General features: G+C 37.5%; 1 protein-coding gene across 4 annotated transcripts in view; it reads right to left on the bottom strand.

Annotated features, from left to right (window-relative positions):
- RNF180 (ring finger protein 180) overlaps nt 1–26,815 on the bottom strand; it is a 280,386-nt gene that overhangs the window by 187,490 nt on the left and 66,081 nt on the right. For 3 of the 4 annotated variants that reach the window (XM_060295817.1, XM_030844068.2, XM_060295816.2), the window contains exon 5: nt 26,687–26,722. The exons of the other annotated variant lie outside the window; for it this stretch is intronic. In XM_060295817.1, coding sequence (XP_060151800.1) covers nt 26,687–26,722 — 36 coding nt within the window. The remainder of the gene's footprint in view (nt 1–26,686; nt 26,723–26,815) is intronic. 4 annotated transcript variants of the gene reach the window in all.

The raw sequence follows: 26,815 nt of genomic DNA, 5'->3' as shown, positions 1-26,815 counted from the left end.
GTGGGATTGCTGGATCACATGGTAATTCTATTTTTAGTTTTTTAAGGAACTTCCATACCGTTGTACATAGTGGCTGTAGCAACTTACACTCCCACCAACAGTGCAAGAGGGTTCCCTTTTCTCCACACTCTCTCCAGCATTTGTAGATTTTCTGATAATGCCCATTCTAACGGGTGTGAGGTGATACCTCATTGTAGTTTTGATTTGCATTTCTCTAATAATTAGTGATGCTGAGCAGCTTTTCATGTGCTTCTTGGCCATCTGTATGTCTTCTTTGGAGAAATGTCTATTTAGGTCTTCTGCCCATTTTTGGATTGGGTTGATTGTATTTTTAATATTGAGCACATGAGCTGTTTATATATTTTGGAGATTAATCCTTTGTCCACTGATTCGTTGCAAATATTTTCTCCCATTCTGAGGGTTGTCTCTGGTCTTGTTCATGGTTTCCTTTACGGTGCAAAAGCTTTTAAGTTTCATTAGGTCCCATTTGTTTATTTTTGTTTTGATTTCCATTACTCTAGGAGGTGGATCAAAAAAGATCTTGCTGTGATTTATGTCAAAGAGTGTTCTTCATGTTTTCCTCTAAGAGTTTTATAGTGTCCGGTCTTACATTTCGGTCTCTAACCCATTTTGGGTTTATTTTAGTGTATGGTGTTAGGGAGTGTTCTAATTTCATTTTTCACATGTAGCTGTCCAGTTTTCCCAGCACCACTTATTGAAGACACTGCCTTTTCTCCATTGTATATCCTTGCTTCCTCTGTCATATATTAGTTGACCACAGGTGCATAGGTTTATCTCTGGGCTTTCAATCTTGCTCCATTGATCTAGGTTTCTGTTTTTGTGCCAGTACCGTATTGTCTTGATTACTGTAGCTTGGTAGTATAGTCTGATGTCAGGGAGTCTGAATCCTCCAGCCCCGTTTTCTCCCCTCAAGACTGCTTTGGCTATTCGGGGTCTTTTGTGTCTCAGTACAAATTTTAAGATTTTTTCTTCTAGTTCTATAAAAAATGACATTGGTAATTTGACAGGGATTGCATTGAATTTGTAGATCGCTTTGGGTAGTATAGTCATTTTCACAATATTGATTCTTCCAATCCAAGAACATGCTATATCTCTCCATCTGTTGGTATCATCTTTAATTTCTTTCATCAGTGCCTTATAGTTTTCTGCATACAGGTCTTTTGTCTCCTTAGGTAGGTTTATTCCTAGGTATTTTATTCTTATTGTTGCAATGGTAAATGGGAGTGTTTCCTTAATTTCTCTTCCAGATTTTTCATCATTAGTGTATAGGAATGCAAGAGATTTCTGTGCACTAATTTTGTATCCTGCAACTTTACCAAATTCATTGATTAGCCCTAGTAGTTTTCTGGTGGCATCTTTAGGATCCTCTATGTATTGCATCATGTCACCTGCAAAGAGTGACAGTTTTACTTCTTCTTTTCCAATCTGTAGTCTTTTATTTCTTTTTCTTCTCCAATTGGTGTGGCTAGGACTTCCACAACTATGTTGAATAATAGTTGTGAGAGTGGACATCCTTGTCCGTTCCTGATCTTAAAGGAAATGCTTTCAGTTTTTCACCATTGAGAATGGTGTTTGCTGTGGGTTTGTCATATATGGCGTTTATTATGTTGAAGTAGGTTCCCTCTATGTGCACTTTCTGAAGAGTTTTTATCATAAAGAGGTGTTGAATTTTGTTGAAAGCTTTTTCTGCATCTATTGAGATGATCGTATACTTTTTATTCTTCAATATGTTAATATGCTGTATCACATTGATTGATTTGCATATACTGAAGAATCCTTGCATCCCTGGGATAAATACCATTTGATCATGGTGGATGATCCTTTTAATATGTTGTTGGATTCTGTTTGCTAGGACTTTGTTGAGGATTTTTGCATCTTTATTCATCAGTGATATTGGTCTGTAATTTTCTTTTTTTGTAGTATCTCTGTCTGGTTTTGGTATCAGGGTGAAGGTGGCTTCACAGAATGAGTTGGGAGTATTCCTTCCTCTGCAATTTTTTGGAAGAGTTTGAGAAGGATGGGTGTTACCTCTTCTCTAAATGTTTGATAGAATTCACCTGTGAAGCCATCTGGTCCTGGACTTTTGTTTGTTGGAAGATTTTTAATCACACTTTCAATTTCATTACTTGTGACTGGTCTGTTCATATTTTCTATTTCTTCATGGTTCAGTCTTGCAAGGTTATACCTTTCTAAGAATTTGTCCTTTTCTTCCATGTTGTCCATTTTATTGGCATAGAGTTGCTTGTAGTAGTCTCTAGGAAGCTTTGTATTTGTGCCATGTCTGTTGTAACTTCTCCTTTTTCATTTCTAATTTTATTGATTTGGGTCCTCTCCCTCTTTTTCTTGATAAGTCTGGCTAATGGTTTACCAATTTTGTTTATCTTCTCAAAGTATGACCTTTTAGTTTTATTGATCTTTGCTATTGTTTTCTTTGTTTCTATTTATTTCTGCTCTGGTCTTTACGACTTCTTTCCTTCTGCTAACTTTGGGTTTTGTTTGTTCTTCTTTCTCTAGTTACGTTAGGTGTAACGTTAGATTGTTTATTTAAGATGTTTCTTGTTTCTTAAGGTAGGCTTGCATAGCTATAAACTTCCCTCTTAGAACTGCTTTTGCTGCACCCCATAGGTTTTGGATCATCGTGTTTTCATAGTCATTTGTCTCTAGGTATTTTTTGATTTCCTCTTTGATTTCTTCAGTGATCTCTTGGTTATTTAGTAACGTATTGTTTAGCCTCTCCGTGTCTGTGTTTTCTTACGGTTTTTTCCCTGTAATTCATTTCTAATCTCATAGCATTGTGGACAGAAAAGATGCTTGATATGATTTCAATTTTCTTAAATTTACTGAGGCTTGATTTGTTACTCGAGGTGAGATCTATCCTGGAGAATGTTCTGTGCGCACTTGAGAAGAAAGTGTAATCTGCTGTTCTTGGATGGAATGTCTTATGAATATCCATGAAATCTATCTGGTCTACTGTGTCATTTAAAGCTGTTGTTTCCTTATTTATTTTTATTTTAGATGATCTGTCCATTGGTGTAAGTGAGGTGTTAAAGTCCCCCACTATTATTGTGTTACTGTCGATTTCCTCTTTTATAGCTGTTATCAGTTGCCTTATGTATTGAGATGCTCCTATGTTGGGTGCATATATACTTATAACTGTTATATCTTCTTCTCGGATTGATCCCTTGATCATTATGTAGTATCCTTCCTTGTCTCTTGTAACATTTTTTATATTAAAGTCTATTTTAACTGATATGAGTATTGCTGCTCCAGCTTTCTTTTGATTTCCATTTGCATGGAATATCTTTTTCCATCCCCTCACTTTCAGTCCGAATGTGTCCCTAGGTCTAAAGTGGGTCTCTTGTAGACAGCATATATATGGGTCTTGTCTTTGTATCCATTCAGCAAGCCTGTGTCTTTTCGTTGGAGCATTTAATTCATTCATGTTTAAGGTAATTATCAATATGTATATTCCTATAACCATTTCCTTAATTGTTTTGGGTTTGTTTTTGTAGGTCCTTTTCTTCTCTTGTGTTTCCCAATTAGAGAAGTTCTTTTAACATTTGTTGTAGAGATGGTTTGGTGGTGCTGAATTCTCTTAGCTTTTGCTTGCCTGTAAAAGCTCTTGATTTCTCTATCAAATCTGAATGAGATCCTGCTGGGTAGAGTAATCTTGGTTGTAGATTCTTCCCTTTCATCACTTTAAGTATATCATGCCACTCCCTTCTGGCTTGTAGAGTTTCTGCTGAGAAATCAGCTGTTAACCTTATGGGAGTTCCCTTGTATGTTGTCATTTTTCCCTTGCTGCTTTCAATAATTTTTCTTTGTCTTTAATTTTTGCCAATTTGATTAATATGTGTCTTGGTGTGTTTCTCCTTGGGTTTATCCTGTATGGGACTCTCTGCACTTCCTGGACTTGGGTGGCTATTTCCTTTCGCATGTTAGGGTATTTTTCGACTATAATCTCCTCAAATACTTTCTCTGGTCCTTTCTCTCTCTCTTCTCCTTCTGGAGAAGGAGCAATGTTGCAAATGTTGCAACATTTGCAAATTTGCAACAACATAATGCAAATGTTGTTGCACTTAATGTTGTCCCAGAGGTCTCTTAGGCTGTCTTCATTTCTTTTAATTCTTTTTTCTTTATTCTGTTCCACAGCAGTGAATTCCACCATTCTGTCTTCCAGGTCACTTATCCATTCTTCTGCCTCAGTTATTCTGCTATTGATTCCTTCTAGGATAGTTTTCATTTCAGTTATTGTATTGTTCATCCCTGTTTGTTTGTTCTTTAATTTTTCTAGGTCTTTGTTAAACATTTCTTGCATCTTCTGGATCTTTGCCTCCATTCTTTTTCCGATGTCATGGATCATCTTCACTATAATTATTCTGAATTCTTTTTCTGGAAGGTTGCCTATCTCTACTTCATTTAATTGTTTTTCTGGGGTTTTATCTTGTTCCTTCATCTGGTACATAGCCCTCTGCCTTTTCACCTTGTCTATCTCTCTGTGAATGTGGTTTTTGTTCCACAGGCTGCAGAGCTGTAGTTCTTCTTGCTTCTGCTGTCTGCCCTCTAGTGGATGAGGCTATCTAAGAGGCTTGTGTAAGTTTCCTGATGGGAGGGTCTGGTGGTGGGTAGAGCTGACTGTTGCTCTGGTGGGAGAGCTCAGTGAAACTTTAATCTGCTTGACTGCTGATGGATGGAGTTGGGTTCCCTCCCTGTTGGTTTTGTGGCCTGAGGCAACCCAACACTGGAGCCTACATGGGCTCTTTGGTGGGGTTAATGGAAGACTCTGGGAGAGCTCACACCAAGGAGTACTTCCCAGAACTTCTGCTGCCAGTGTCCTTGTTCCCACGGTGAGCCATAGCCACCCCCTGCCTCTGCAGGATACCCTCCAACACTAGCAGGTAGGCCTGGTTCAGTCTCCCCTGCAGTCACTGCTCCTTTCCCTGGGTCCCGATGTGCACACTACTTTGTGTGTGCCCTCCAAGAGTGCAGTCTCTGTTTCCCCAGTTCTTCGAAGTCCTGCAATCAAATCCCACTACGCTTCAAAGTCTGATTCTCTAGGAATTCCTCCTTCTGTTGCTGGACCCCCAGGTTGGGAAGCCTGACGTGGGGCTCTGAACCTTCACTACAGTGGGTGGACGTCTGTGGTGTAAATGTTTTCCAGTCTGTGAGTCACCCACCCAGCAGTTATGGGATTTGATTTTACTGTGATTGCACCCTTCCTACCATCTCATTGTGGCTTCTCCTTTGTCTTTGGATGTGGGGTACCTTTTCTGGTGAGTTCCAGTGTCTTCCTGTCGATGACTGTCCAGCAGCTAGTTGTGCTTGTGGTGTTCTCACAAGAGGGAGTGAGAGCACGTTGTTCTGCTCCACCATCGTTGTTCAGGGATCCATCCACAAGGGTTTTTAAACAGGATGAAGGAAGACAGAAGAGTCAGAGCCAGAGAGATAGCATATAACGAAGAGTTGACTAGCCATTGCTGACTTTGAAGATGGAAGGTGGCCATGAGCCAACCAAAGAAGACAGACTCTAGAATCTATAAAAGGCAAGAAAGTAAATTTTCCCCTAGAGCCTCCAGAAAGGAATGCACCCCTGACAACAACTTGATTTTAGCCCAGTGAGACCCACTTAACACTTCTGATCTCCAGAACTATAATATATTTCTGTTGTATTAAGTGACTAAATATATGGTAATTTATAACATACTACCTAAGTACATAGAGGGAGCTAGCACCTTGATTTCCTTAAAATAACTGCTTGGTATTTTCCCTACAGGATTATGCTGCTGCTTTATAGAAGATGCTCGTTTGTATTTGCTAGTGATTAGAAAATCAAAATAATCAATTGTTGTGGCTGGAGATAAAAGGGGGAAAAAAAGGTCTAATGACTAGAAATAATTTAACATACACATTTACTATAAAAATATCTTTAAATGTTAAACTGAACATAAAAAGTACAATTAGTAAAAAGAAGCATTGGCTCGTGTGGCCTTGTTCCAAACATTCTTTTATTCAAGAATGGGGGAAGGATGTCTTATCAAATGAAAGTAAACAAAACTCTATTAAACATCAAGGTGTGAATGGTTCACTGCAATTTTCTGTCTCACATCATTTTACCCCCCTCTGCCAGGACCCTACTCCATACCGTAGCACAACCCTTGCCATTGATTTTATCCTGAATTTAGGGGTCATGCCTATTTCCAAAAAACTGCACATGCCACCTGAAACTTAAAGCCAGAATAGATGGATTATCTATAGCTCCTTCCAAATAATTTATCCCAGCATTATTCCCAAGTAGCTGTTTTATTCCCTCTAACAAACATAGTATACCCCTGAAAAGCAGCTGAATTAAAACACTGACAGATTCCTAGCTGATGGCAACAAGAGACAGCCTTAGCATGATTTGTAAACTCTTTCTCACAAAGCACAAATTCTCTTACTTTTTTAATCTGTCAAGAGACTAAAAACGTACCATTCCATATTCTACCCCAGTATGTGAAATTCTTTGATGGAAAGAAATAATTTTGATCATTTTGCTGCACGAGGAAATTTGGCGCCCTCTGGTGTTGGAAAACAAGATGACCCATGTCACCTATACAAGTAATACTCCAGCGAGGGTCATAAAAGCACAGAATTTTAGAGCTGAATAGCATGTCCTAGTGCAACATAGATATATAATTATTTTTAGTGGAAAATTTTTCTCATGGATTATTAAATATTCAATTTTATTCTAATAGAGTATTATAAAAGCATTATAAAAAGTGAACCTCTTAGGTAACAGAAAATGGTTGCTGAGGGGATGATCTGAATATATGAATGATGCTTCACACCTGGAAATGCCTATATTATTTGTTGGAGCCTCTAACTTTACAAGGAGGGATCATATTTCATTCATTGTTGTATCCTCAATACTTAGCATAGTTTCTATGAGTCAGCTATCCAAGGGCACTAGTCAAATGAAGAAGAGAATGAATGAAGAATAAAGGTATACAATAATAAGATGTTTTGTTAATCATCAAAGAATGATAAAATATGTGAGAAAAAAATCCTTTCTTGAGAGGCCACGGTATTGTGATTAAGAGCATAAACTTTGGGATCTAGATTTGCCACATACTAGGTTTGTGGGCCTAGTATAGTTATTTAACCTCTCTGATCCTCAGTTTCTCCATCCATAAAATGGTGACCATAATAGAACTTACCTCATAAAATGGTGTAGGATTAAATGAAGTAAATAAATCAGAAAACCACCCAGCATATAGTAAGATGGGGTAGGCAGATTAATGACTCCCCAAAGATGTCCATGTTCTAATTCATGGAATTTATGTTACCTTACATGTCAAAGGGACTTGACAGTTGTGATTAAGTTAAGCAACTTAAAATGGAAAGATTACTCTGGATTATCTAGGTGGGCCTAATATAATCACAAGGGCCCTTAAATACGTCAAAGAAAAAATGTGACAAAGGAAGCAGATGTTACAGTGATGTCATTAATGGAAGGAGGCCACAAGCCAAGGAATGTGGACAGACCCTAGAAGCTGGAAAAAGTAAGGAACAAATTCTACCCTAGAGCCTCCAGAAAGAATGCAGCCCTGCCAACACCTTGATTTTTAGCCCTACAACACCCATTTTCAGATTGTGACCTCTAGAAAAATAAGATGATAAAACAATATCGTTTTAAACTACTATGTTTGTGGTAATTTGTGGTAGCAATAATAGGAAACTAGTACATAAGGAATATATAAGTATGATAATTATTATTTTTCCCTGTTTCAAAACATTCCTGAGTTAACATTAATAGTAATAAGTCATGTTGATAGTATATATCCTTGAAATGATGTGTAATGTGATGAAAATGGCATTTCAATTCTGTGTTCTTCCTCCCAAAAACAAAGGTACAGAAAAGAGTTAATGTAGAGGCCTATCAGTTCTTAAAAGGCTGGCCCTTGGCAGGCATCTGAGAACCTGAATTTCTCAAGAGCTCCTATCATCCTAATTGATAACAACGGCTCACTGTGCCTAAAATATTTGCACAAACAATATGCTTTATGTTGAACATCTGCTTTCTTTCTGGAGTCTGGAATTTGGTATGTGCCAGGCATAGGATGTCTACACAACCAACCCCCAATAAAAACCCTGGGCACTGAGTCTATTATAAGCTTCCCTGGTACACAACATTGCACACATGTTGTTATAACTAGTTGATGGAAGAATTCAGTTCATTCTATATAACTCAATGGGGAGAGGACTCTTCAAAGTTTGCACTTGGTTTCTTCTAGACTTTGCCTCATGCACATTTTCCTTTTGTGGTTTGTATTCTTACACTGAAATAAAACATAGTTATGACTACAACTATAGGCTGAGTCCTCTTAGTAAATCATCAAACACGGGGGTAGGACGTGGGAACCCATGAGACAACTCATAACCCCAGTCTAATAATGAGAAAAGGATCAAACAACCTTAACTGAGGGACATTCTACAACATACCTAACTAGGTAACCTCAAAGATGTCAAGGTCATCAAAAACAGGGAAAGTTTGAGAAACTGTCAAAGCCAAGAGGAGCCTAATGACACATGACAACTAAATATAATGAAATATGATACCCTGGATGGTATCCTGGAACAGAAAAAGAATATTAGGTAAAAACTAAGGAAATCTGATTAAAGTATGAAGTTTAAATAATAGTAATTTATCAATATTGATTCATTAATTGTGACAAATGTAAAATACTAACATAAAATATAAATAATAGGGAAAACAGTGTAGGACATATGGAAACTCTCTATACTAGCTTCACAACTTTTCTATAAACCTAAAACTACTCTAAAATTTGAAAAAAAAACCTTGTTTAAAAAAAATTCCTGATCATCTACTGTGTACAAACTGTGCTAAAGCATTAGAAAATTTAAATCTGAGGGGACATCAGGATGGCAGAGTAGGAGGACACGGAGCTCACCTCCACCACAAACAAATCAAAAATACATCTACATGTGGAGCAATTCTTACTGAAAACAAACTGAAGACTGGCAGAAAGACTCTCGTACAAACATGGCTGTAAGAAAGATCTACACAGAACTGGGTAGAAAGGGAAAAGAAGTGGTCAGGTCAGGTCCTGCACCTCTGGGAGGGAACAGAAAAGAGGAGCTAGATTACATGGGATCAGAGATATTCCCTGGGGAGTGAGTGGTTCAAGCCTATATTGGGCACACCAGCCTCGGGGTCTGACTCCAGGAAGATAAATCCCTTTAGCTGGTTTGAAAACCAGTGGCACTCACAGGAGGGCTTAAGAAACCTGGGCTCCGTTCTCACAGAGTGAGCACACACTTGCTTACTCCTGAAACAAAGTAGAGGAAGCAAACTGAAACTGCCCAGAACTCTGGCTAGTTACCCACACCCACCCTGGCACATGCCCCAGACTGAGCTGAGCACCTGCTCTGGCCCTGCTTGCTCCATGGCACAGTCCACACTAGGGTAAAGGCTGCAGCAACCAAGGAAAGTGTGCAGTTGTGAAGGTCAGAGCCAGCCCAGACCCAGCATGGCATCTTAACAGGGTAAAGGTAGCCATCACTGGCACTTGCCGAGGCAGTACATGGGGAGTGGTCTGGAACTCTGGTCCTGGCACCACAACAGCCCACGGCCTGACCCACACAGAGGGCCCATCCCAGCCCCTCTTGCTCCATGGCACAGCTTGACACTAGGGCAAGGGATGCAGCAACAGAGAGGAGAGTGCAGTTGTGAGTAATAGAGCTAGCTCAACTTGGAACAGCAACTGAACCAGGAGAGGGTGATCTTTACTGGCATTCAGGGAGACAGGGTATTAACTGCACTAGAAAACACTGAATAGGGCTGGGACCGGCACAACCCATGGCCCAACCTACACTGAGTGCCCACTCCACCCCTCTAGCTCTAGCACTGCTCCCCTCTGGGCCAAGGGTCCCAGAGCTGGGAGGGAGGAGAGCATACACTTAAAGTGAACAGAACCAGCTCAGACCTGACTCTCAGGGCTTCTGCTCACACCTGGCTCTGGCTCTAGCTCCTGCATCTCCAGCCGAACCTCCTACTAAGGTGACAGCTGCCAGCTCGCCCTGGGAGAAGATGTGACCTGTGTTCATGTCAGATCCAGCTCTCCCACCAAAGCCACTGGGCACACACAGATTGTGTAGGGAAGCTCCCACACAAGGACACCCCTTCAAGACTGGAATAGGAAACTGTTTCACCAAATTTCATAGAGAGACAGTTAAGCAAAATGAGAAGACAGAGGAATTTGTTTCAAATGAAAGAGCAAGGGAAAACCCCTGAAAAAACAACTAATGAAACAGAAATAATTTACCAGATAAACAGTTCAAAGCATTAGTAATAAGAATGTTAACTGCATTAGGGAAAAGAAAGGATAAACACTGTGAGTATTTTAACAAGGTACTAGAAAACATAAAAAAGAATTAATCAGAACTGAAGAATACAATAACTGGAGTGAAAACCACACTAGAAGGAACAAATAGCAGACTAGGTGAAACAAAGAAAAAATAAGTGATCTGGAAGATAGAATAATGGAATTCACCAAATCAGAACAGCAAAAAGAAAAACAAATTTAAAAAATGAGAAGAGTTTAAGGGACATATGCAGCAATATCAAGCATACCAATGTCTGCATTATATGGGTCCCAGAGGAGAAGAAAGAGAAGGGGGTCAAAAAAGCATTTAATGAAATTTTAGCTGAAAACTACCCAAACCTGAAGATGGAACAGATATCAACGTACAAGAAGTGCAGAGGCTCCCAAAGCAAGATATACCATATTTAAAAGGATAAAATTGAAAATTAAAGAGAAAATTATAAAGGCAACAAAAGAAAAACAGTCGTATAAATGAAATCCACATAAAGCTACAGGCTGATTTTTCTGAAGAAATTTTACAGATCAGAAGGAAATGGCATGATATATTCAAAGTGCTGAAAAGGAAAAACCTGCAACCTAGGGATACTCTACCAAGCAAGATTACCATTTTGAATTGAAGGAGAGATAAAGGACTTTTCAGACAAACAAAAATTAAAAGCTCTTCAATACTAAATATACCCTAAAAGATACGTTTAAAGATTGTTATCTAAGAGGAAAATAAAAGGATAAAATGAGAAGTAAGAGTCTATAGAAAAGGAAAAATCTGACTAGTAAATGCAAATATATAGTAAAGGCTACGGATCAACCACTTAAATAAGCTAGTATGAAGATTAAAATGCAAAAAATTATAACAGTAACTACAATAAACAGTGAAGGGATAAACATGAGGATATAAAATATGACATCAAAAACACAAAATTTGTGGGGAGGAGCTTCAAGAAGGCAGAAGAGTAAGACGCAGAGATCACCTTCCTCCCCAAAATACATCAGAAATACATCTACACGTGGAACAACTCCTACAGAACACCTACTGAACGCTGGCAGAAGACCTCAGATCTCCCAAAAGGCAAGGAACTCCCCATGTACCTGGGTAGGGCAAAAAAGAAAAAAGAAAAAACAAGAGACAATAGAATAGGGATGGGACCTGCACCAGTGGGAGGGAGCTGTGAAGGAGGAGAGGTTTCCACACACTAGGAAGCCCCTTCACTGGTGGAGACAGGGGGTGGAGGGGGGAAGCTTCGGAGCCATGGAGGAGAGCGCAGCCACAGGGGTGCGGAGGGCAAAGCGGAGAGAGTCCCACCCAGAGGATCAGTGCCAACCGGCACTCACCAGCCTGAGAGGCTTCTCTGCTCACCCGCCAGGATGGGTCGGGGCTGAGAGCTGAGGCTCGGGCTTCGGTTGGATCCCAGGGAGAGGACTGGGGTTGGCGGCGTGAACACAGCCTGAAGGGGGCTAGTGAGCCACAGCTAGCCGGGAGGGAGTCCGGGGAAAAGTCTGGACCTGCCGAAGAGACAAGAGACTTTTTCTTGCCTCTTTGTTTCCTGGTGCGCGAGGAGAGGGGACTAAGAGTGCCACTTAAAGGAGCTCCAGAGATGGGTGCGAGCCGTGGCTAACAGCACAGACCCCAGAGACAGGCATGAGACGCTAAGGCTGCTGCTGCCGCCACCAAGAAGCCTGTGTGCAAACACAGGTCACTAACCACACATCCCAGGAGCCTATGCAGGCCGCCACTGCCAGGGTCCCGTGATCCAGGGACAACTTCACCGGGAGAATGCACGGCACGCCTCAGGATGGTGCAACGTCACATCAGCCTCTGCTGACCACAGGCTCTCCCCGCATCTGTACCCCTCCCTCTCTCCGGCCTGAGTGAGCCTGAGCCCCCGAATCAGCTGCTCCCTTAACCCCATCCTGTCTGAGTGAAGAACAGATGCCCTCAGGTGACCTACACACAGAGGTGGGTCCAAATCCAAAGCTGAACCCCTGGAGCTCTGTGAACAAAGAAGAGAAAGGGAAATTTCTCCCAGAAGCCTCAGGAGCAGCAGATTAAATCTCCACAATCAATTTGATGTACCCTGCAACTGTGGAATACCTGAATAGACAACGAATCATCCCAATTTGAGGAGGTGGACTTTGGAGGCAACAATATATATATATTTTTTCCCTTTTTCTCTTTTTGTGAGTATGTGTATGCCACTGTGTGTGATTCTGTCCATACAGCTTTGCTTTTACCATTTGTCCTAGGGTTCTGTCTCTCCATTTTTTATTTTTTTATTACTTAAAAAAATTTTTGTCCTTAATAATTTTTAAAATTTATTTTAATAACTTTATTTTATTTTATTTTACCTTCTTCCTTTCTTTTCTTTCTTTCTATTTTTTTTTCTCCGTTTTATTCTGAGCCGTGTGAAGGACAGGCTCTTGGTGCTCCAGCCAGGCATCATGGCTGTGCCACTGAGGTGGGAGAGCCAACTTCAGGATACTAGTCCACAAGAGACCTCCCAGCTCCACGTAATATCAAATGACGAAAATCTTCCAGAGATCTCCATCTTATCGCAAAGACCCAGCTCCACTCAACAACTAGCAAGCTACAGTGAGGGACACTCTATGCCAAACAACTAGCAAGACACGAACACAACCCCAACAATTAGTACAGAGGTTGCCTAAAATCATAATAAGGCTACAGACACCCCAAAACACACCACCAGACATGGACCTGCCCACCAGAAAGAAAAGATCCAGCCTTATCCACCAGAAAACAGGCACTTGTTCCCTCTACCAGGAAGCCGACACAACCCACTGAACCAACCTTAGCCACTGGGGGCAGACACCAAAATCACCAGAAACAATGAACCTGCAGCCTGCGAAAAGGAGACCCCAAACACAGTAAGTTAAGCAAAATGAGAAGACAAAAACACACAGTAGATGAAGGAACAAGGCAAAAACCAACCAGACCTAACAAATTAAGAGGAAATAGGCAGTTTACCTGTAAAAGAATTCAGAATAATGATACTAAAGATGATCGAAAATCTTGGAAACAGAATGGAAAAAATAAAAGAAACGTTTAACAAGGACCTAGAAGAACGAAAAGCAAACAAACAATGATGAACAACACAGTAAATGAAATCAAAATTTCTCTAGAAGGGATCAACAGCAGAATAACTGAGGCAGAGGAACGGATAGGTGACCTGGAAGATAAAATAGTGGAAATAACTACTGCAGAGCAGCATAAAGAAAAAAGAATGAAAAGAATTGAGGACAGTCTCACAGACCTCTGGGACAACATTAAATGCACCAACATTCGAAGTACAGGGGTCACAGAAGAAGAAGAGAAAAAGAAAAAGACTGAGAAAAAAATTGAAGAGATTATAGTTGAAAAGTTCCCTAAAATGGGAAAACAAAGAGTTAATCAAGTCCAGGAAGCACAGAGAGTCCCATACAGGATAAATCCAAGGAGAAAAATACCAAGACACATATTAATCAAACTATCAAAAATTAAATAAAAAGAATATTAAAAGCAACAAGGGAAAAACAACAAATAACACGTAAGGGAATCCTCATAAGGTTAACAGCTGATATTTCAGCAGAAACTGTCCAAGTCAGAAGGGAGTGGCAGAACATATTTAAAGTGATGAAGGAGAAAAACCTACAGCCGAGATTACTCTACCCAGCAGGATCTCATTCAGATTTGATGGAGAAATTAAAAGCTTTACAGACAAGCAAAAGCTAAGAGAATTCAGCACCACCAAATCAGCTTTACAACTAATGCTACAGGAACTTGTACAGGCAGGAAACACAAGAGAAGGAAAAGACCTACAATAATAAACCCAAAACAATTAAGAAAGTGGTAATAGGAACATACATATTGATAATTACTTTAAATGTAAATGGATTAAATGCTCCAAGCGAAAGACAAAGACTGGCTGAATGGATACAAAAACAAGACCCATATATATGCTGTCTAGAGAAACCCACTTCAGACCTAGGGACACATACAGAGTGAAAGTGAGGGGACTGAAAAAGATATTCCATGCAAATGGAAATCAAAAGAAAGATGGAGTAGCAATTCTCAAATCAGACAAAATAGATTTTAAAACAAAGACTATTACAACAGAAAACAAGGACACTACATAATAATAAAGGGATCAATCCAAGAAGAAGATATAACAATTGTAAATATTTATGCACCTAACACAGGAGCACCTCAATATATAAGGCAAATACTAACAGTCATAAAAGGGGAAATCAACAGTAACGCAATCATAGTAGAGGACTTTAACACCCCACTTTCACCAATGGACAGATCGTCCAAAATGAAAATAAATAAGGAAACACAAGTTTTAAATGATACATTAAACAAGACGGATTTAATTGATATTTATAGGACATTGCATCCAAAAACAACAGAATACACATTCTTCTCAAGTACTCATGGAATATTCTCCAGGATAGATAATATGCTGGGTCACAAATCAAGCCTTGGTAAATTTAAGAAAACTGAAATCGTATCAAGTATCTGTTCTGACCACAACACTCTAAGACTAGATATGAATTACAGAAAAAATCTGTAAGAAATATAAACACATGGACGCTAAACAACACACTAATTAATAACCAAGAGATCACTGAAGAAATCAAAAAGGAAATCAAAAAATACCTAGAAACAAATGACAATGAAAACAAAACGACCCAAAACCTATGGGATGTAGCAAAAGCAGTTTATAGCAATAAAATCCTAACTCAAGAAACAAGAAACATATCAAATAAACAAGCTACCCTTACACCTAAAGCAAGAGGAGAAAGAAGAACAAGAAAACCCCAAAGTTAGCAGAAGGGAAGAAACCATAAAGATCAGATCAGAAATAAATGAAAAAGAAATGAAGGAAACGATAGCAAAGAGCAATAAAACTAAAAGCTGGTTCTTTGAGAAGATAAACAAAATTGGTAAACCATTAGCCAGACTTATCAAGAAAAAAAGGGAGAAGACTCAAATCAATAGAACTAGAAATGAAAAAGGAAAAGTAACAACTGACACTGCAGTAATACAAAGAATCATGAGAGTTTACTACAAGCAACTATATGCCAATAAAATGGACAACCTGGAAGAAATGGACAAATTCTTAGAAATGCACAACCATCTGAGACTGAACCAGGAAGAAATACAAAATATAAACAGACTAATCACAAGCCCTGAAACTGAAACTGTGATTAAAATCTTCCAACAAACAAAAGCACAGGACCAGATGGCTTCACAGGCAAATTCTATCAAACATTTAGAGAAGAGCTAACACCTATCCTTCTCAAACTCTTCCAAAATATAGCAGAGGGAGGAACACTCTCAAACTCATTCTAAGAGGCCACCATCACCCTAATATCAAAACCAGACAAAGATGTCACAAAGCAAGAAAACTACAGGCTAATATCACTGATGAACATAGATGCAAAAATCCTCAACAAAATACTAGCAAACAGAATCCAACATCACATTAAAAGGATCATACACTATGATCAAGTGGGGTTTTTCCCAGGAATGCAAGGATTCTTCAATATACGCAAATCAATCAACATGATACACCATATTAACAAATTGAAGGAGAAAAACCATATGATCATCTCAATAGATACAGAGAAATCTTTCAGAAAAATTCAACACCCATTTATGATAAAAACCCTGCAGAAAGTAGGCATAGAGGGAACTTTCCTCAACATAATAAAGGCCATATATGACAAACCCACAGCCAACATCATCGTCAATGGTGAAAAACTGAAAGCATTTCCACTAAGATCAGGAACAAGACAAGGTTGCCCACTCTCACCACTCTTATTCAACATACTTTTGGAAGTTTTAGCCACAGCAATCAGAGAAGAAAATGAAATAAAACGAATCCAAATTGGAATAAAAGAAGTAAAGCTGTCACTGTTTGCAGATGACATGATACTATACATACAGAATCCTAAAGATGCTACCAGAAAACTACTAGGGCTAATCAATGAATTTGGCAAAGTAGCAGGATACAAAATTAATGCACAGAAATCTCTTGCATTCCTATACACTAATGGTGAAACATCTGAAAGTGAAATTAAGGAAACACTCCCATTTACCATTGCAACAAAAAGAATAAAATATCTAGTAATAAACCTACCTAAGGAGACAAAAGACCTGTATGCAGAAAATTATAAGACACTGATTAAAGAAATTAAAGATGATACCAATAGATGGAGAGATATACCATGTTCTTGGATTGGAAGAATTAACATTGTGAAAATGACTATACTACCCAAAGCAATCTACAGATTCAATGCAATCTCTAACAAACTACCACTGGCATTTTTCACAGAACTAGAAAAAAAAAATTTCAGAATTTGTATGGAAACACAAAAGACCCCTGAATAGCCAAAGCAATCTTGAGAACGAAAAACGGAGCTGGAGGAATAAGGCTCCATGACTTCAGACTATACTATAAAGCTACAGTAATCAAGACAGTATGATACTTGCACAAAAAGAGAAATATAGATCAATGGAACGCATAGAAAGCCCAGAGATAAACCCATGCACATATGGTCACCTTATCTTTGATAAAGCAGGCAAAGTATATACAGTGGAGAAAAGGCAGCCTATTCAATAAGTAGTGCTGGGAAAACAGGACAGCTACATGTAAAATAATGAAATTAGGGCTTCCCTGGTGGCGCAGTGGTTGGGAGTCTGCCTGCCAATGCAGGGGACATGGGTTCGTGCCCCGATCTGGGAGGATCCCACATGCCGTGGAGCGGCTGGGCCCGTGGGCCATGGCTACTGAGCCTGTGCATCCAGAGCCTGTGCTCCACAACAGGAGAGGCCACAGTGGTGAGAGGCCCGCACACCGCAAAAAAAAAAAAAGAATTAAATTATAACACTCCCTAATCCCATACACAAAAATAAACTCAAAATGGTTTAAAGACTTGAATATAAGGCCTGACACTATCAAACTCTTAGAGGAAAACATAGGCAGAACACTCTATGTCATAAATCACAGCAAGATACTTTTTGACGCATCTCCTAGAGAAATGGAAGTAAAAACAAAAATAAACAAATGGGACCTAATGAAACTTCAAAGCTTTTGCACAGTAAAGGAAACCATAAACAAGACCAATAGACAACCCTCAGAATGGGAGAAAATATTTTCAAATGAAGCAACTGACAAAGGATTAATCTCCAAAATTTACAAGCAGCTCATGCAGCTCAACAACAAAAAAACAAACAACCCAATCCAAAAATGGGCAGAAGACATAAACAGACATTTCTCCAAAGAAGATATACAGATTGCCAACAAACACATGAAAGAATGCCCAACATCATTAATCATTAGAGAAATGCAAATCAAAACTACAATAAGATATCATCTCACACTGATCAGAGTGGACATCATCAAAAAATCTAGAAACAATAAATGCTGGAGAGGGTGTGGAGAAACTGGAACACTCTTGCACTGTTGGTGGGAATGCAAATTGATACAGCCACTATGGAGAACAGTATGGAGGTTCCTTAAAAAACTAAAAATAGAGCTACCATACGACCCAGCAATCCCACTACTGGGCATATACCCTGAGAAAACCATAATTCAAAAAGAGTCATGTACCAAGGTGTTCATTGCAGCTCTATTTACAATAGCCAGGACATGGAAGCCTCCTAAGTGTCCATCAACAGATGAATGGATAAAGAAGATGTGGCACATATATACTACAGAATATTACTCAGCCATAAAAAGGAACGAAACTGAGTTATTTGTAGTGAGATGGATGGACCTAGAGACTGTCATACAGAGTGATATAAGTCAGAAAGAGAAAAACAAATAACGTATGCTAACACATATATATGCAATCTAAAGAAAAGAAAAAAAAATTGGTCAGAAGAACCTAGGGGCCAGACGGCAATAAAGATGCAGACTTACTAGAGAATGGACTTGAGGATACGGGGAGAGGGAATGGTAAGATGGGACAAAATGAGAGAGTGGCATGGACATAGATACACTACCAAACGTAAAATAGATAGCTAGTGGGAAGCAGCCGCATAGCACAGGGAGATCAGCTCGGTGCTTTGTGCTACCTCGGTGCTACCTCTAGGTGTAGAGGGGTGGGATAGGGAGGGTGGGAGGGTGGGAGATGCAAGAGGGAAGAGATATGGGGACATATGTATATGTATAACTGATTCACTTTGTTATAAAGCAGAAACCAACACACCATTGTAAAGCAATTATACTCCAATAAAGATGTTTAAAAAAACCCAAAATGTGGGGGAGGGGAGTGAAAAATGTAGACCTTCTAGAATGTGTTTTACCTTAAATTTCAACCAGTTTTGAAAAATAAATATAAATTAATATATATGAACCCAAAGATAACCACAGATCAAAAACCTACAATAAAAATACAAATACCAGATAGAAAGGAACATAACCATACCACTAAAAAATAATTAAACCACAAGGGAAGAGACTAAAAGAAGAACAGAGAAGAACTACAAAAACTACCAGAAGACAAGTAACAAAATGGCAGTAACTACCTACATATTAAAAATCACTGTAAATGTAAATGGACTAAATGCTCCAATCAAAAGACACAGAGAGGGCTGACTGGTTAAAAATAACAAGAGCCATCTATCTGCTGACTACAAGAGACTCACTTCTGAGCTAAACACACATATAGTCTTAAAGTGAGAGGCTGGAAAAAGATATTTCATGTAAATAGCAACAAGAATGCTGGGGTAGCAATACTCATATGAGACAAAGTAGACAGTAAAACAAAGTGTATAAAAAAAAGAAGGGCTTTATATAATGATAAAGGAATCAATATAAGAACTGTATATAAAACTCACTAACATATACATACCTAAAATAGGAGCATCTACATATATAAAGCAAATATTAACAGACATAAAGAGAGAAACTGACAATACTACAGTAATAGTAGGAGACTTTAACCACCCACTTACATAATTGGAGAGATCATTCAGACAGAAAATCAATATGGGAAATACGGGAAAATCAATACGGGAAAAGTAGTCCTAAAAGACACATTAGACCAGTTGGGCTTAATAGATATCTATAGGACATTTCAACCAAACACAGAACAAAACACATTCTTTTCAAGTGCAAATGGAACATTCTCCAGGATATATCACATGCTTTGCCACAAAGAAGTCTCAACAAATTTAAGAGGATATAAAGTATACCAAGGATTTTTTCTGGCAACACAGAATGAAACCAGAAGTTAACTGCAGGAAGAAAAATGGTAACAACACAAAAATACATGGAGACTAAAAAAAATGCTACTAAAAAAAAAATGGGTCAATGATAAATCAAAGAGAAAATCAGAAAATACCTCGAGACAAATGAAAAAAACCCCGCAACCTTCCAAAATCCATGGCATGCAGCAAAAGCAGTTCTAAGAGGGAAGCTTATAGTGATATAGGTCTATTTCAAGAAATGAGAAAAATCTCAATTAAACAATCTAACCTACCATCTAAAGTAATTAGAAAAAGAAGTATAAACAAAGTATAAAATCAGCAGAAAGAAGGAAATAACAGAGATTAGCAAGGATATAAATAAAATAGAGGCAAAAAAAGAAGAAAAACCAATGAAACCAAGAGCTGTTTTTTTGAAAACATAAAGTTGATAAGCCTTTAGACAGTCTCATCAACAACAATAAAAGAGAGGACCCAAATAAACAAAATAAGACATGAAAAAGGACAAATAACATCCAATATGACAGAGACACAAAAAATCATAAGAGAATACTACAAACAGCTATATGCCAACAAACTGGAAAACCTAGAAGAAATGGACAAGTTTCTAGAAACATGCAAACTTCAAAGACTGAATCAAGAAGAAACAGACAATCAGAACAGACCAATCACTAGTAGTGGAATTGAATTTGTAATTAAAAAAAAAAAACTCCCAGCAAACAAAAGTCTAGAACCAGATAGCTTTACAGGGGAATTCTAGCAAACATGTAAGTAAGAGCTAATACCTATCTTTCTCAAACTATTCCAAAAAAACTGAAGAAGAGGGAATACTCCCAAATTCATTCTATAAGGCCATAATTACCCTGATATCAAAACAAGACAAAAAAACTACAAAAAACAAACCAAAATTAGAGGTCTTTATCTCTGATGAATACAGATGTAAAATCTTCAACAAAATACTGATAAACCAAATTCAATGATACATAAAAAGGATTAAAAAACATGATCAAATGGGATTTATTCCAGGAGTGCAAGGATGGTTCAATACCCAGAAATCAGTCAATGTGACACACCACATTAACCAAGTAAAGGATAAAAGTCACAAGATCATCTCAATAAACGCAGAAAAAGCATTTGACAACATCCATTCATGATAAAAACTCTCATCAAAGTAGGTATACAGGGCACATATCTCAACATAATAAAGGCTGTTTATTACAAACCCACAGCTAACATCATATTCAACAGTAAAAAGCTAAAAGCTTTTCTTCTAAAATCAGGAACAAGACAGGGATGCTCACTCTCACTGCTCCTTCTTAACATAGTATTGGACGTTCTAGCCAAAGCAATCAGGCAAGAAAAAAAAAAGAAAAGAAAAGGCATCCAAATTAGAAGCAAAGAAGTAAAACTGTCATTATTTGCAGATCACATGGTAGTATATACAGAAAATCCTAATGTCTCCATCAAAAACTACAAGAACTAATAAATGAATTCAGTAAAGTTGTAGAATACAAGATTAATATATAGAAATCTGTTCTTTTCTATACACGAAAAATAATGAACTATCAGAGAGAGAAAGCAAGAAAACAATTCTATTTAAATTTTCATCAAAAAGAGTAAAATTCCTAGAAATAAAGTTAACCAAGGAGGTTAAAAACCTGTAATCTGAAAACCATGCAACACTGAAGAAAGAAACTGAAGATGATACAAATAAATGGAAAGACCCCATGTACATGGATTGGAAGAAATAATATTATTAAAATTACCACACTACCCAAGGCAATCTACTGATTTAATGCAATCCCTAACAAAATACCCATGACATTTTTCACAGAACTAGAACAAGTAATCCTAAAATTTATATGGAACCTCAAAAGACCTCAAATTGCCAGAGCAATCTTGATAAAAAAAAAAGAGCAAAGCTGATTTCAGACAATACTACAAAGCTACAGTAAACAAAACAGAATGGTACTGACACAAAAAAAGACATGTAGATCAATAGAACAGAATAAAGAGCCCAGAAATAAACCCATGCACCTAAGGTCAATTACTCTACCACAAAGGATGCAAGAATATACAATAGAGAAAAGACAGTCTCTTCAACAAGTGGTGCTGGGAAAACTGGACTGATCCATGTAAAAGAATGAAATTAGAACACTTTCTCACACCATATACAAAATTAAACTCAAAATGGATTAAAGACCTAAATGTATGACTTTAAACTACAAAACTCCTAGAAAAGAACATAGGCAGAATACTCTTTGACACAAATTGTAACATTCTGAGAGATCAGTCTCCTAAGGCAAAAGAAATAAAAGCAAAAATAAACAGGACCTAATTAAACTTAAAAGCTTTTTCATAGCAAAAGAAACCATCAAAAAAAAAAAAAGACAATCTACTGAATAGGAAAAAAAAATTTGCAAATGATTTGACCAATAAGGGGTTAATATCCAAAATATATAAACAGCTTATGTAACTCAATATCAAAAAACCAAACTACTGGGGCTTCCCTGGTGGCGCAGTGGTTGAGAGTCCGCCTGTCGATGCAGGGGACACAGGTTCGTGCCCTGGTCCGGGAAGATCCCACATGCCACGGAGCAGCTGGGCCAGTAAGCCATGGCCGCTGAGCCTGTGCATCTGGAGCCTGTGCTCCGCAACAGGAGAGGCCACAACGGTAAGAGGCCCGCGTATCGCAACAAAACAAAACAAAACAAAACTACCCAATCAAAAAGTGGGCAGAAGACCCGAATAGACATCTTTCCAAAGAAGATATACAGATGGCCAACAGGCACATGAAAAGATGCTCAACATTGCTAATCATCAGACAAATCAAAACCACAATGAGGTATCACCTCACACCTGTCAGAATGGCTATCATCAAAAAGACCATAAATAACACATGTTAGCAAGGATGTGGATTAAAGGGAACCCTCAGGGTTTCCCTGGTGGCGCAGTGGTTGAGAGTCCGCCTGCTGATGCAGGGGACGCAGGTTTGTACCCTGGTCCGGGAAGATCCCACATGCTGCAGAGCGGCTGGGCCCATGAGCCATGGCCGCTGAGCCTGCGCGTCCAGAGCCTGTGCTCCGCAACGGGAGAGGCCACAACAGTGAGAGGCCCGCGTACCGCAAAAAAAAAAAAAAAAAGGGAACCCTCAGTGCACTGCTGCTGGGAATGAAAATTGGTGCAGGCACCATGGAAAACAGTATGGAGGTTTCTCAAAAAACTAAAAATAAAACTACCATATGAACCAGCAATTCCATTCTTGGGTACATATCTGAAGAAAACAAAACCACTAATTCAAAAAGATACACACACCCCAATCTTCACAGCAGCATATATACTACAGCCAAGATATGAAAGCAACCTAAGTGTCCATCAAGAGGTGAACAGATAAAGAATTGTGTGTGATGGGTGCTTGTGTGTGTGTATATATATACACACACAATGGAAAATTCCAGTAAAATGTGTTATCTAATTAAAATTTTAGTTATTTTCATTACTGAAGCTTTTTATTTCAATAAACCATTAATTTTCTTCTTTAGAAACAGAACAAATGGGGAATAACTGTTCAATACATGAATTACTATTATGATTCAGAAGCACAAAAATTTTATTTTAAAAAGATAACCAAAAATATATTTAGAATATGATTTGTGTATGATTTCAACATGATGAATCAAGTGATAAAAGATTAAGTGGACTCCTTCAAAATCTGTGAAAAATTATCCCTATGTGAAAATCCAGGAAAATGAAACTTATGCCTTTGTGGAAAATGCATATCTTCTCTAGGTAAACACACATGAGTAGGTCTTTAATATAATTTATTGACCTCTATTCTCCTCAGTGCCTAAATCACACCCTCATAATAATACAAGTAGTCTTAACTCATTTAGTTAACTCAGAACAATGCAATATAATCATTGTAGATGGTTCATTGATTTATTAAAAACCATGATACTTGGTCAATTATTTTATATTTTCATGCACAACATGCCACAGAAATGTAAGGTAAACTCTTTTCACAATAGTTTCCTGTGGGTTTTAAAGAGACATTTTCTTTTATTCGTATTAAATAAGCTCAAGGTTAAGAAATGTCAACACAGCAGGACAAACAAAATGTTTAAATAGAATTATTTTAAAATATTATACAGCCATACTAGTGGCAGCTTTACATTCTCTCAATCCAGAGGAAGAAATATTCTTCCACAGGATGAAGTTTTAAAATTTCCTCAGAATGCTAATATTTCAGTCTTTGCATGATTATACTAGCCACTTAGACAAACTATGTGGGCCAACAAAAGTCTCAAAGGAAATTAGAAAACAGTTTGAACTGAATTAAAAACACAACATTAAAGTCATGGGTTGTAGCTCATGCAGTAACTAAAGGGAAATTTATAGCAATAAATGCTTAGATGAGATAAAAAAGGATTTCCAATCGAAAACTTAAGTTTCTCCCATTAAAAATATTTTATAAGAGAAAGGAAAATAAAGTCAAAGCAAGCAGAAGGAAGTCAGTAATAAAAGTAAGACCAGAAATCAATGACTTTGAAAACAAAAATAGAAAAAAATAATTGAAATCAAAAGCTGGTTCTTTGAAAAGATCAGTAAAATTGATAAACCTCTAGCAAAACTAAAAGCAAGAGGGGAGGGGAGTGGGGGAGAGAAGAAGAGATGAGACACAAATTGCTATTATCAGGATTGAAAAGGGGATATCATTACAGACCCAACAGACATTAAAGGGATAATAAGGGAATACTATGAACATTCTACACACATATTTTCAACAACTTAGATAATTCATTGAAAACAACTACCAAAATTATCCAATATGAAATAGACAACCTGAATTGTCCTATAAACATTAAAGAAACTGAATTCATAGTTAAATTCACCTCTTTCACCCACCCCCACCCCCAAAACCTCCAGGCCCAGGTAGTTTCATTACCAAATATTTAAGAAAAAGTAATATTAATTCTTCACAATATTTTCCATAAAACACAACAGGAAAGAACAATTCTTATTTCATTTTATAAGGCCAGCACTACCATGCTATCAAATCAGAAAAACACTGTACAAAAATAGAGTAAGCATCAGGATAATATCCTTCATGTACAGAGGCAAAAAAACAAAGAAACTAAAAAAACGCTCAAAAAATACTGGCAAGTAGTATCCAGCAATATACAGAAATAAAAATACAACATAACAAAGTATTTACTGTGGGAATGAAACACTGGCTCAATATCTGCTAATCACTTAATATTCACATTAAAAACACATAATCATATCAGTTGATACAGAAAAAGCATTTAACAAAATTCAACATCCACTCATGATAAAAATTTCCACAAACTAGGAATAGAAAAAACTTCCTCAGCCTGATAAAGGGCATCTACCTAAAACCCATACCTAACATAATACTTAATGGTGAAAGACTGAGTGCTTTCCTCCTAACATCAGGAAAAAGACAAGGATACCTGCTCTCATCACTTCTACTCAACACTCTACTAGATGATCTAGCTCACTCAATAACACACACAAAAAATAATCAAATTGGAAAGGAAGAAGTAAGACTGTTTTTATTTGCAGACATGATCATCTAAGTAGAAAACCCAGTGAAATCTACAAAACCCCTGCTATTCCTGATAGGTAAAATTAGAAAGGCTGTAAGATATAAGATCAACACCAAAAATCAATTGTATTTCTATATATTATTCATGAACAAATGGAAATTAAGATTTAATAAAATAATACTATTTACCAACAGTATAAAAATATAAATACTTAGGGATAAATCTGACAAGAGATGTCAAAGATCTGTACTATCAACAGCACAAGATATAAAGTCAAAACAAAATCAATTATGCTTCTGTAAACTAGCGAAATACAATTATAAATCAAAACAATTTTTTAAACTAACAATAACAGAAAAAGTAAATACTTAGGTATAAATCTAACAGTATATGCACACATTCTGAATGCTGAAAACTGCAAAATACTGATGAAAGAAATCAAAGACCTAAATAAAAGGAGAGACATATCATGTTCATGGACTGGAAAAATAAACACAGTAAAGATTTTGGTTCTCCCCAAGTTGGTCTATTTTTTGTAAAGATAAAAATGTTGATTCTAAATTTTATATGGAAAGGCAAAGGAACTAGAATAAAACAATTTTGAAAATGAAAAATAAAGTTGGTGGAATCTCAGTACCCTATTTTAATGACTTAGTTTAAAGCTACAATAAACAAGAAAGAGGTCTATTGGCAAAGGGAGAGACAGAGAAATAAACTGAACAGAATACAGAGTCCAGAAAAAGACCACACATATAGAGCCAGTTGATTTCTGACAAAGCTGAAAAAGCATTTCAACGGAGAAAGGACAGTGTTTTCAACAAATAGTTCTGGAACAATCAAGCATCTCTATGCAAAACAAGGGACCTCAGCCTAAATCGCACACCTTATTAAAAAAAAACTCAAAATGAGTCATAATTCTCAATATAAAATTTAAAACTATATAACTTTTATAAGAAACCATAGGAGAAAATCTTCATAACCTAGGGTTAGGCAAAGAGTTCTTAGGACACCAAAAACACGATCCATTAAAAATAAATTTGAGAAACTGGACTTCATCAAAATTAAATGTTTCTTCTATAGGAAAAAAAAATTCTTTCTGAGAGAATAAAAGTACAAGCTACAGACTGGGAGATAATCTTTACAAATCACATACTCAATGAAGGACATACATCCAAAGTATATAAAGAACTTTCAAAATTCAACACAAAGAACACAACCCAATTAAGAAAATGACTAAAAGATTTGAAAAGATACTTCACTAAACAATATATATAAATGGCAAAATAAGCACTTGAAAAATGGTGAACATCATTAGGGAAATGTCATTAGGGAAATGCAAACTAAAACCAAAATGTGATACCATTATGTATCTATTAATGTCAATATTTTAAGAGTACTAGGTGTTTGTGAGGATACACTGCAAAAGGAACTCTCATACATTGCTGCTTGGAATACAAAATAGTATAGCCATTCAGAAAAACAATTTGACAGTTACTTACCATATGATCCAGCAATCCCACTCCTGGACATTTACCCTAGAGAAATGAAAGCTTAGGTTCACACAAAAACCTGTACATGAATGTTTATAACAGCTCTATTCATAACTGCCAAAACCTGGAATAACCTAC

The sequence above is a fragment of the Globicephala melas genome, chromosome 3 (assembly GCF_963455315.2).
Source record: "Globicephala melas chromosome 3, mGloMel1.2, whole genome shotgun sequence".
Lineage (NCBI taxonomy): Eukaryota > Metazoa > Chordata > Mammalia > Artiodactyla > Delphinidae > Globicephala > Globicephala melas.
This window is presented reverse-complemented; position numbering and strand designations above follow the sequence as displayed.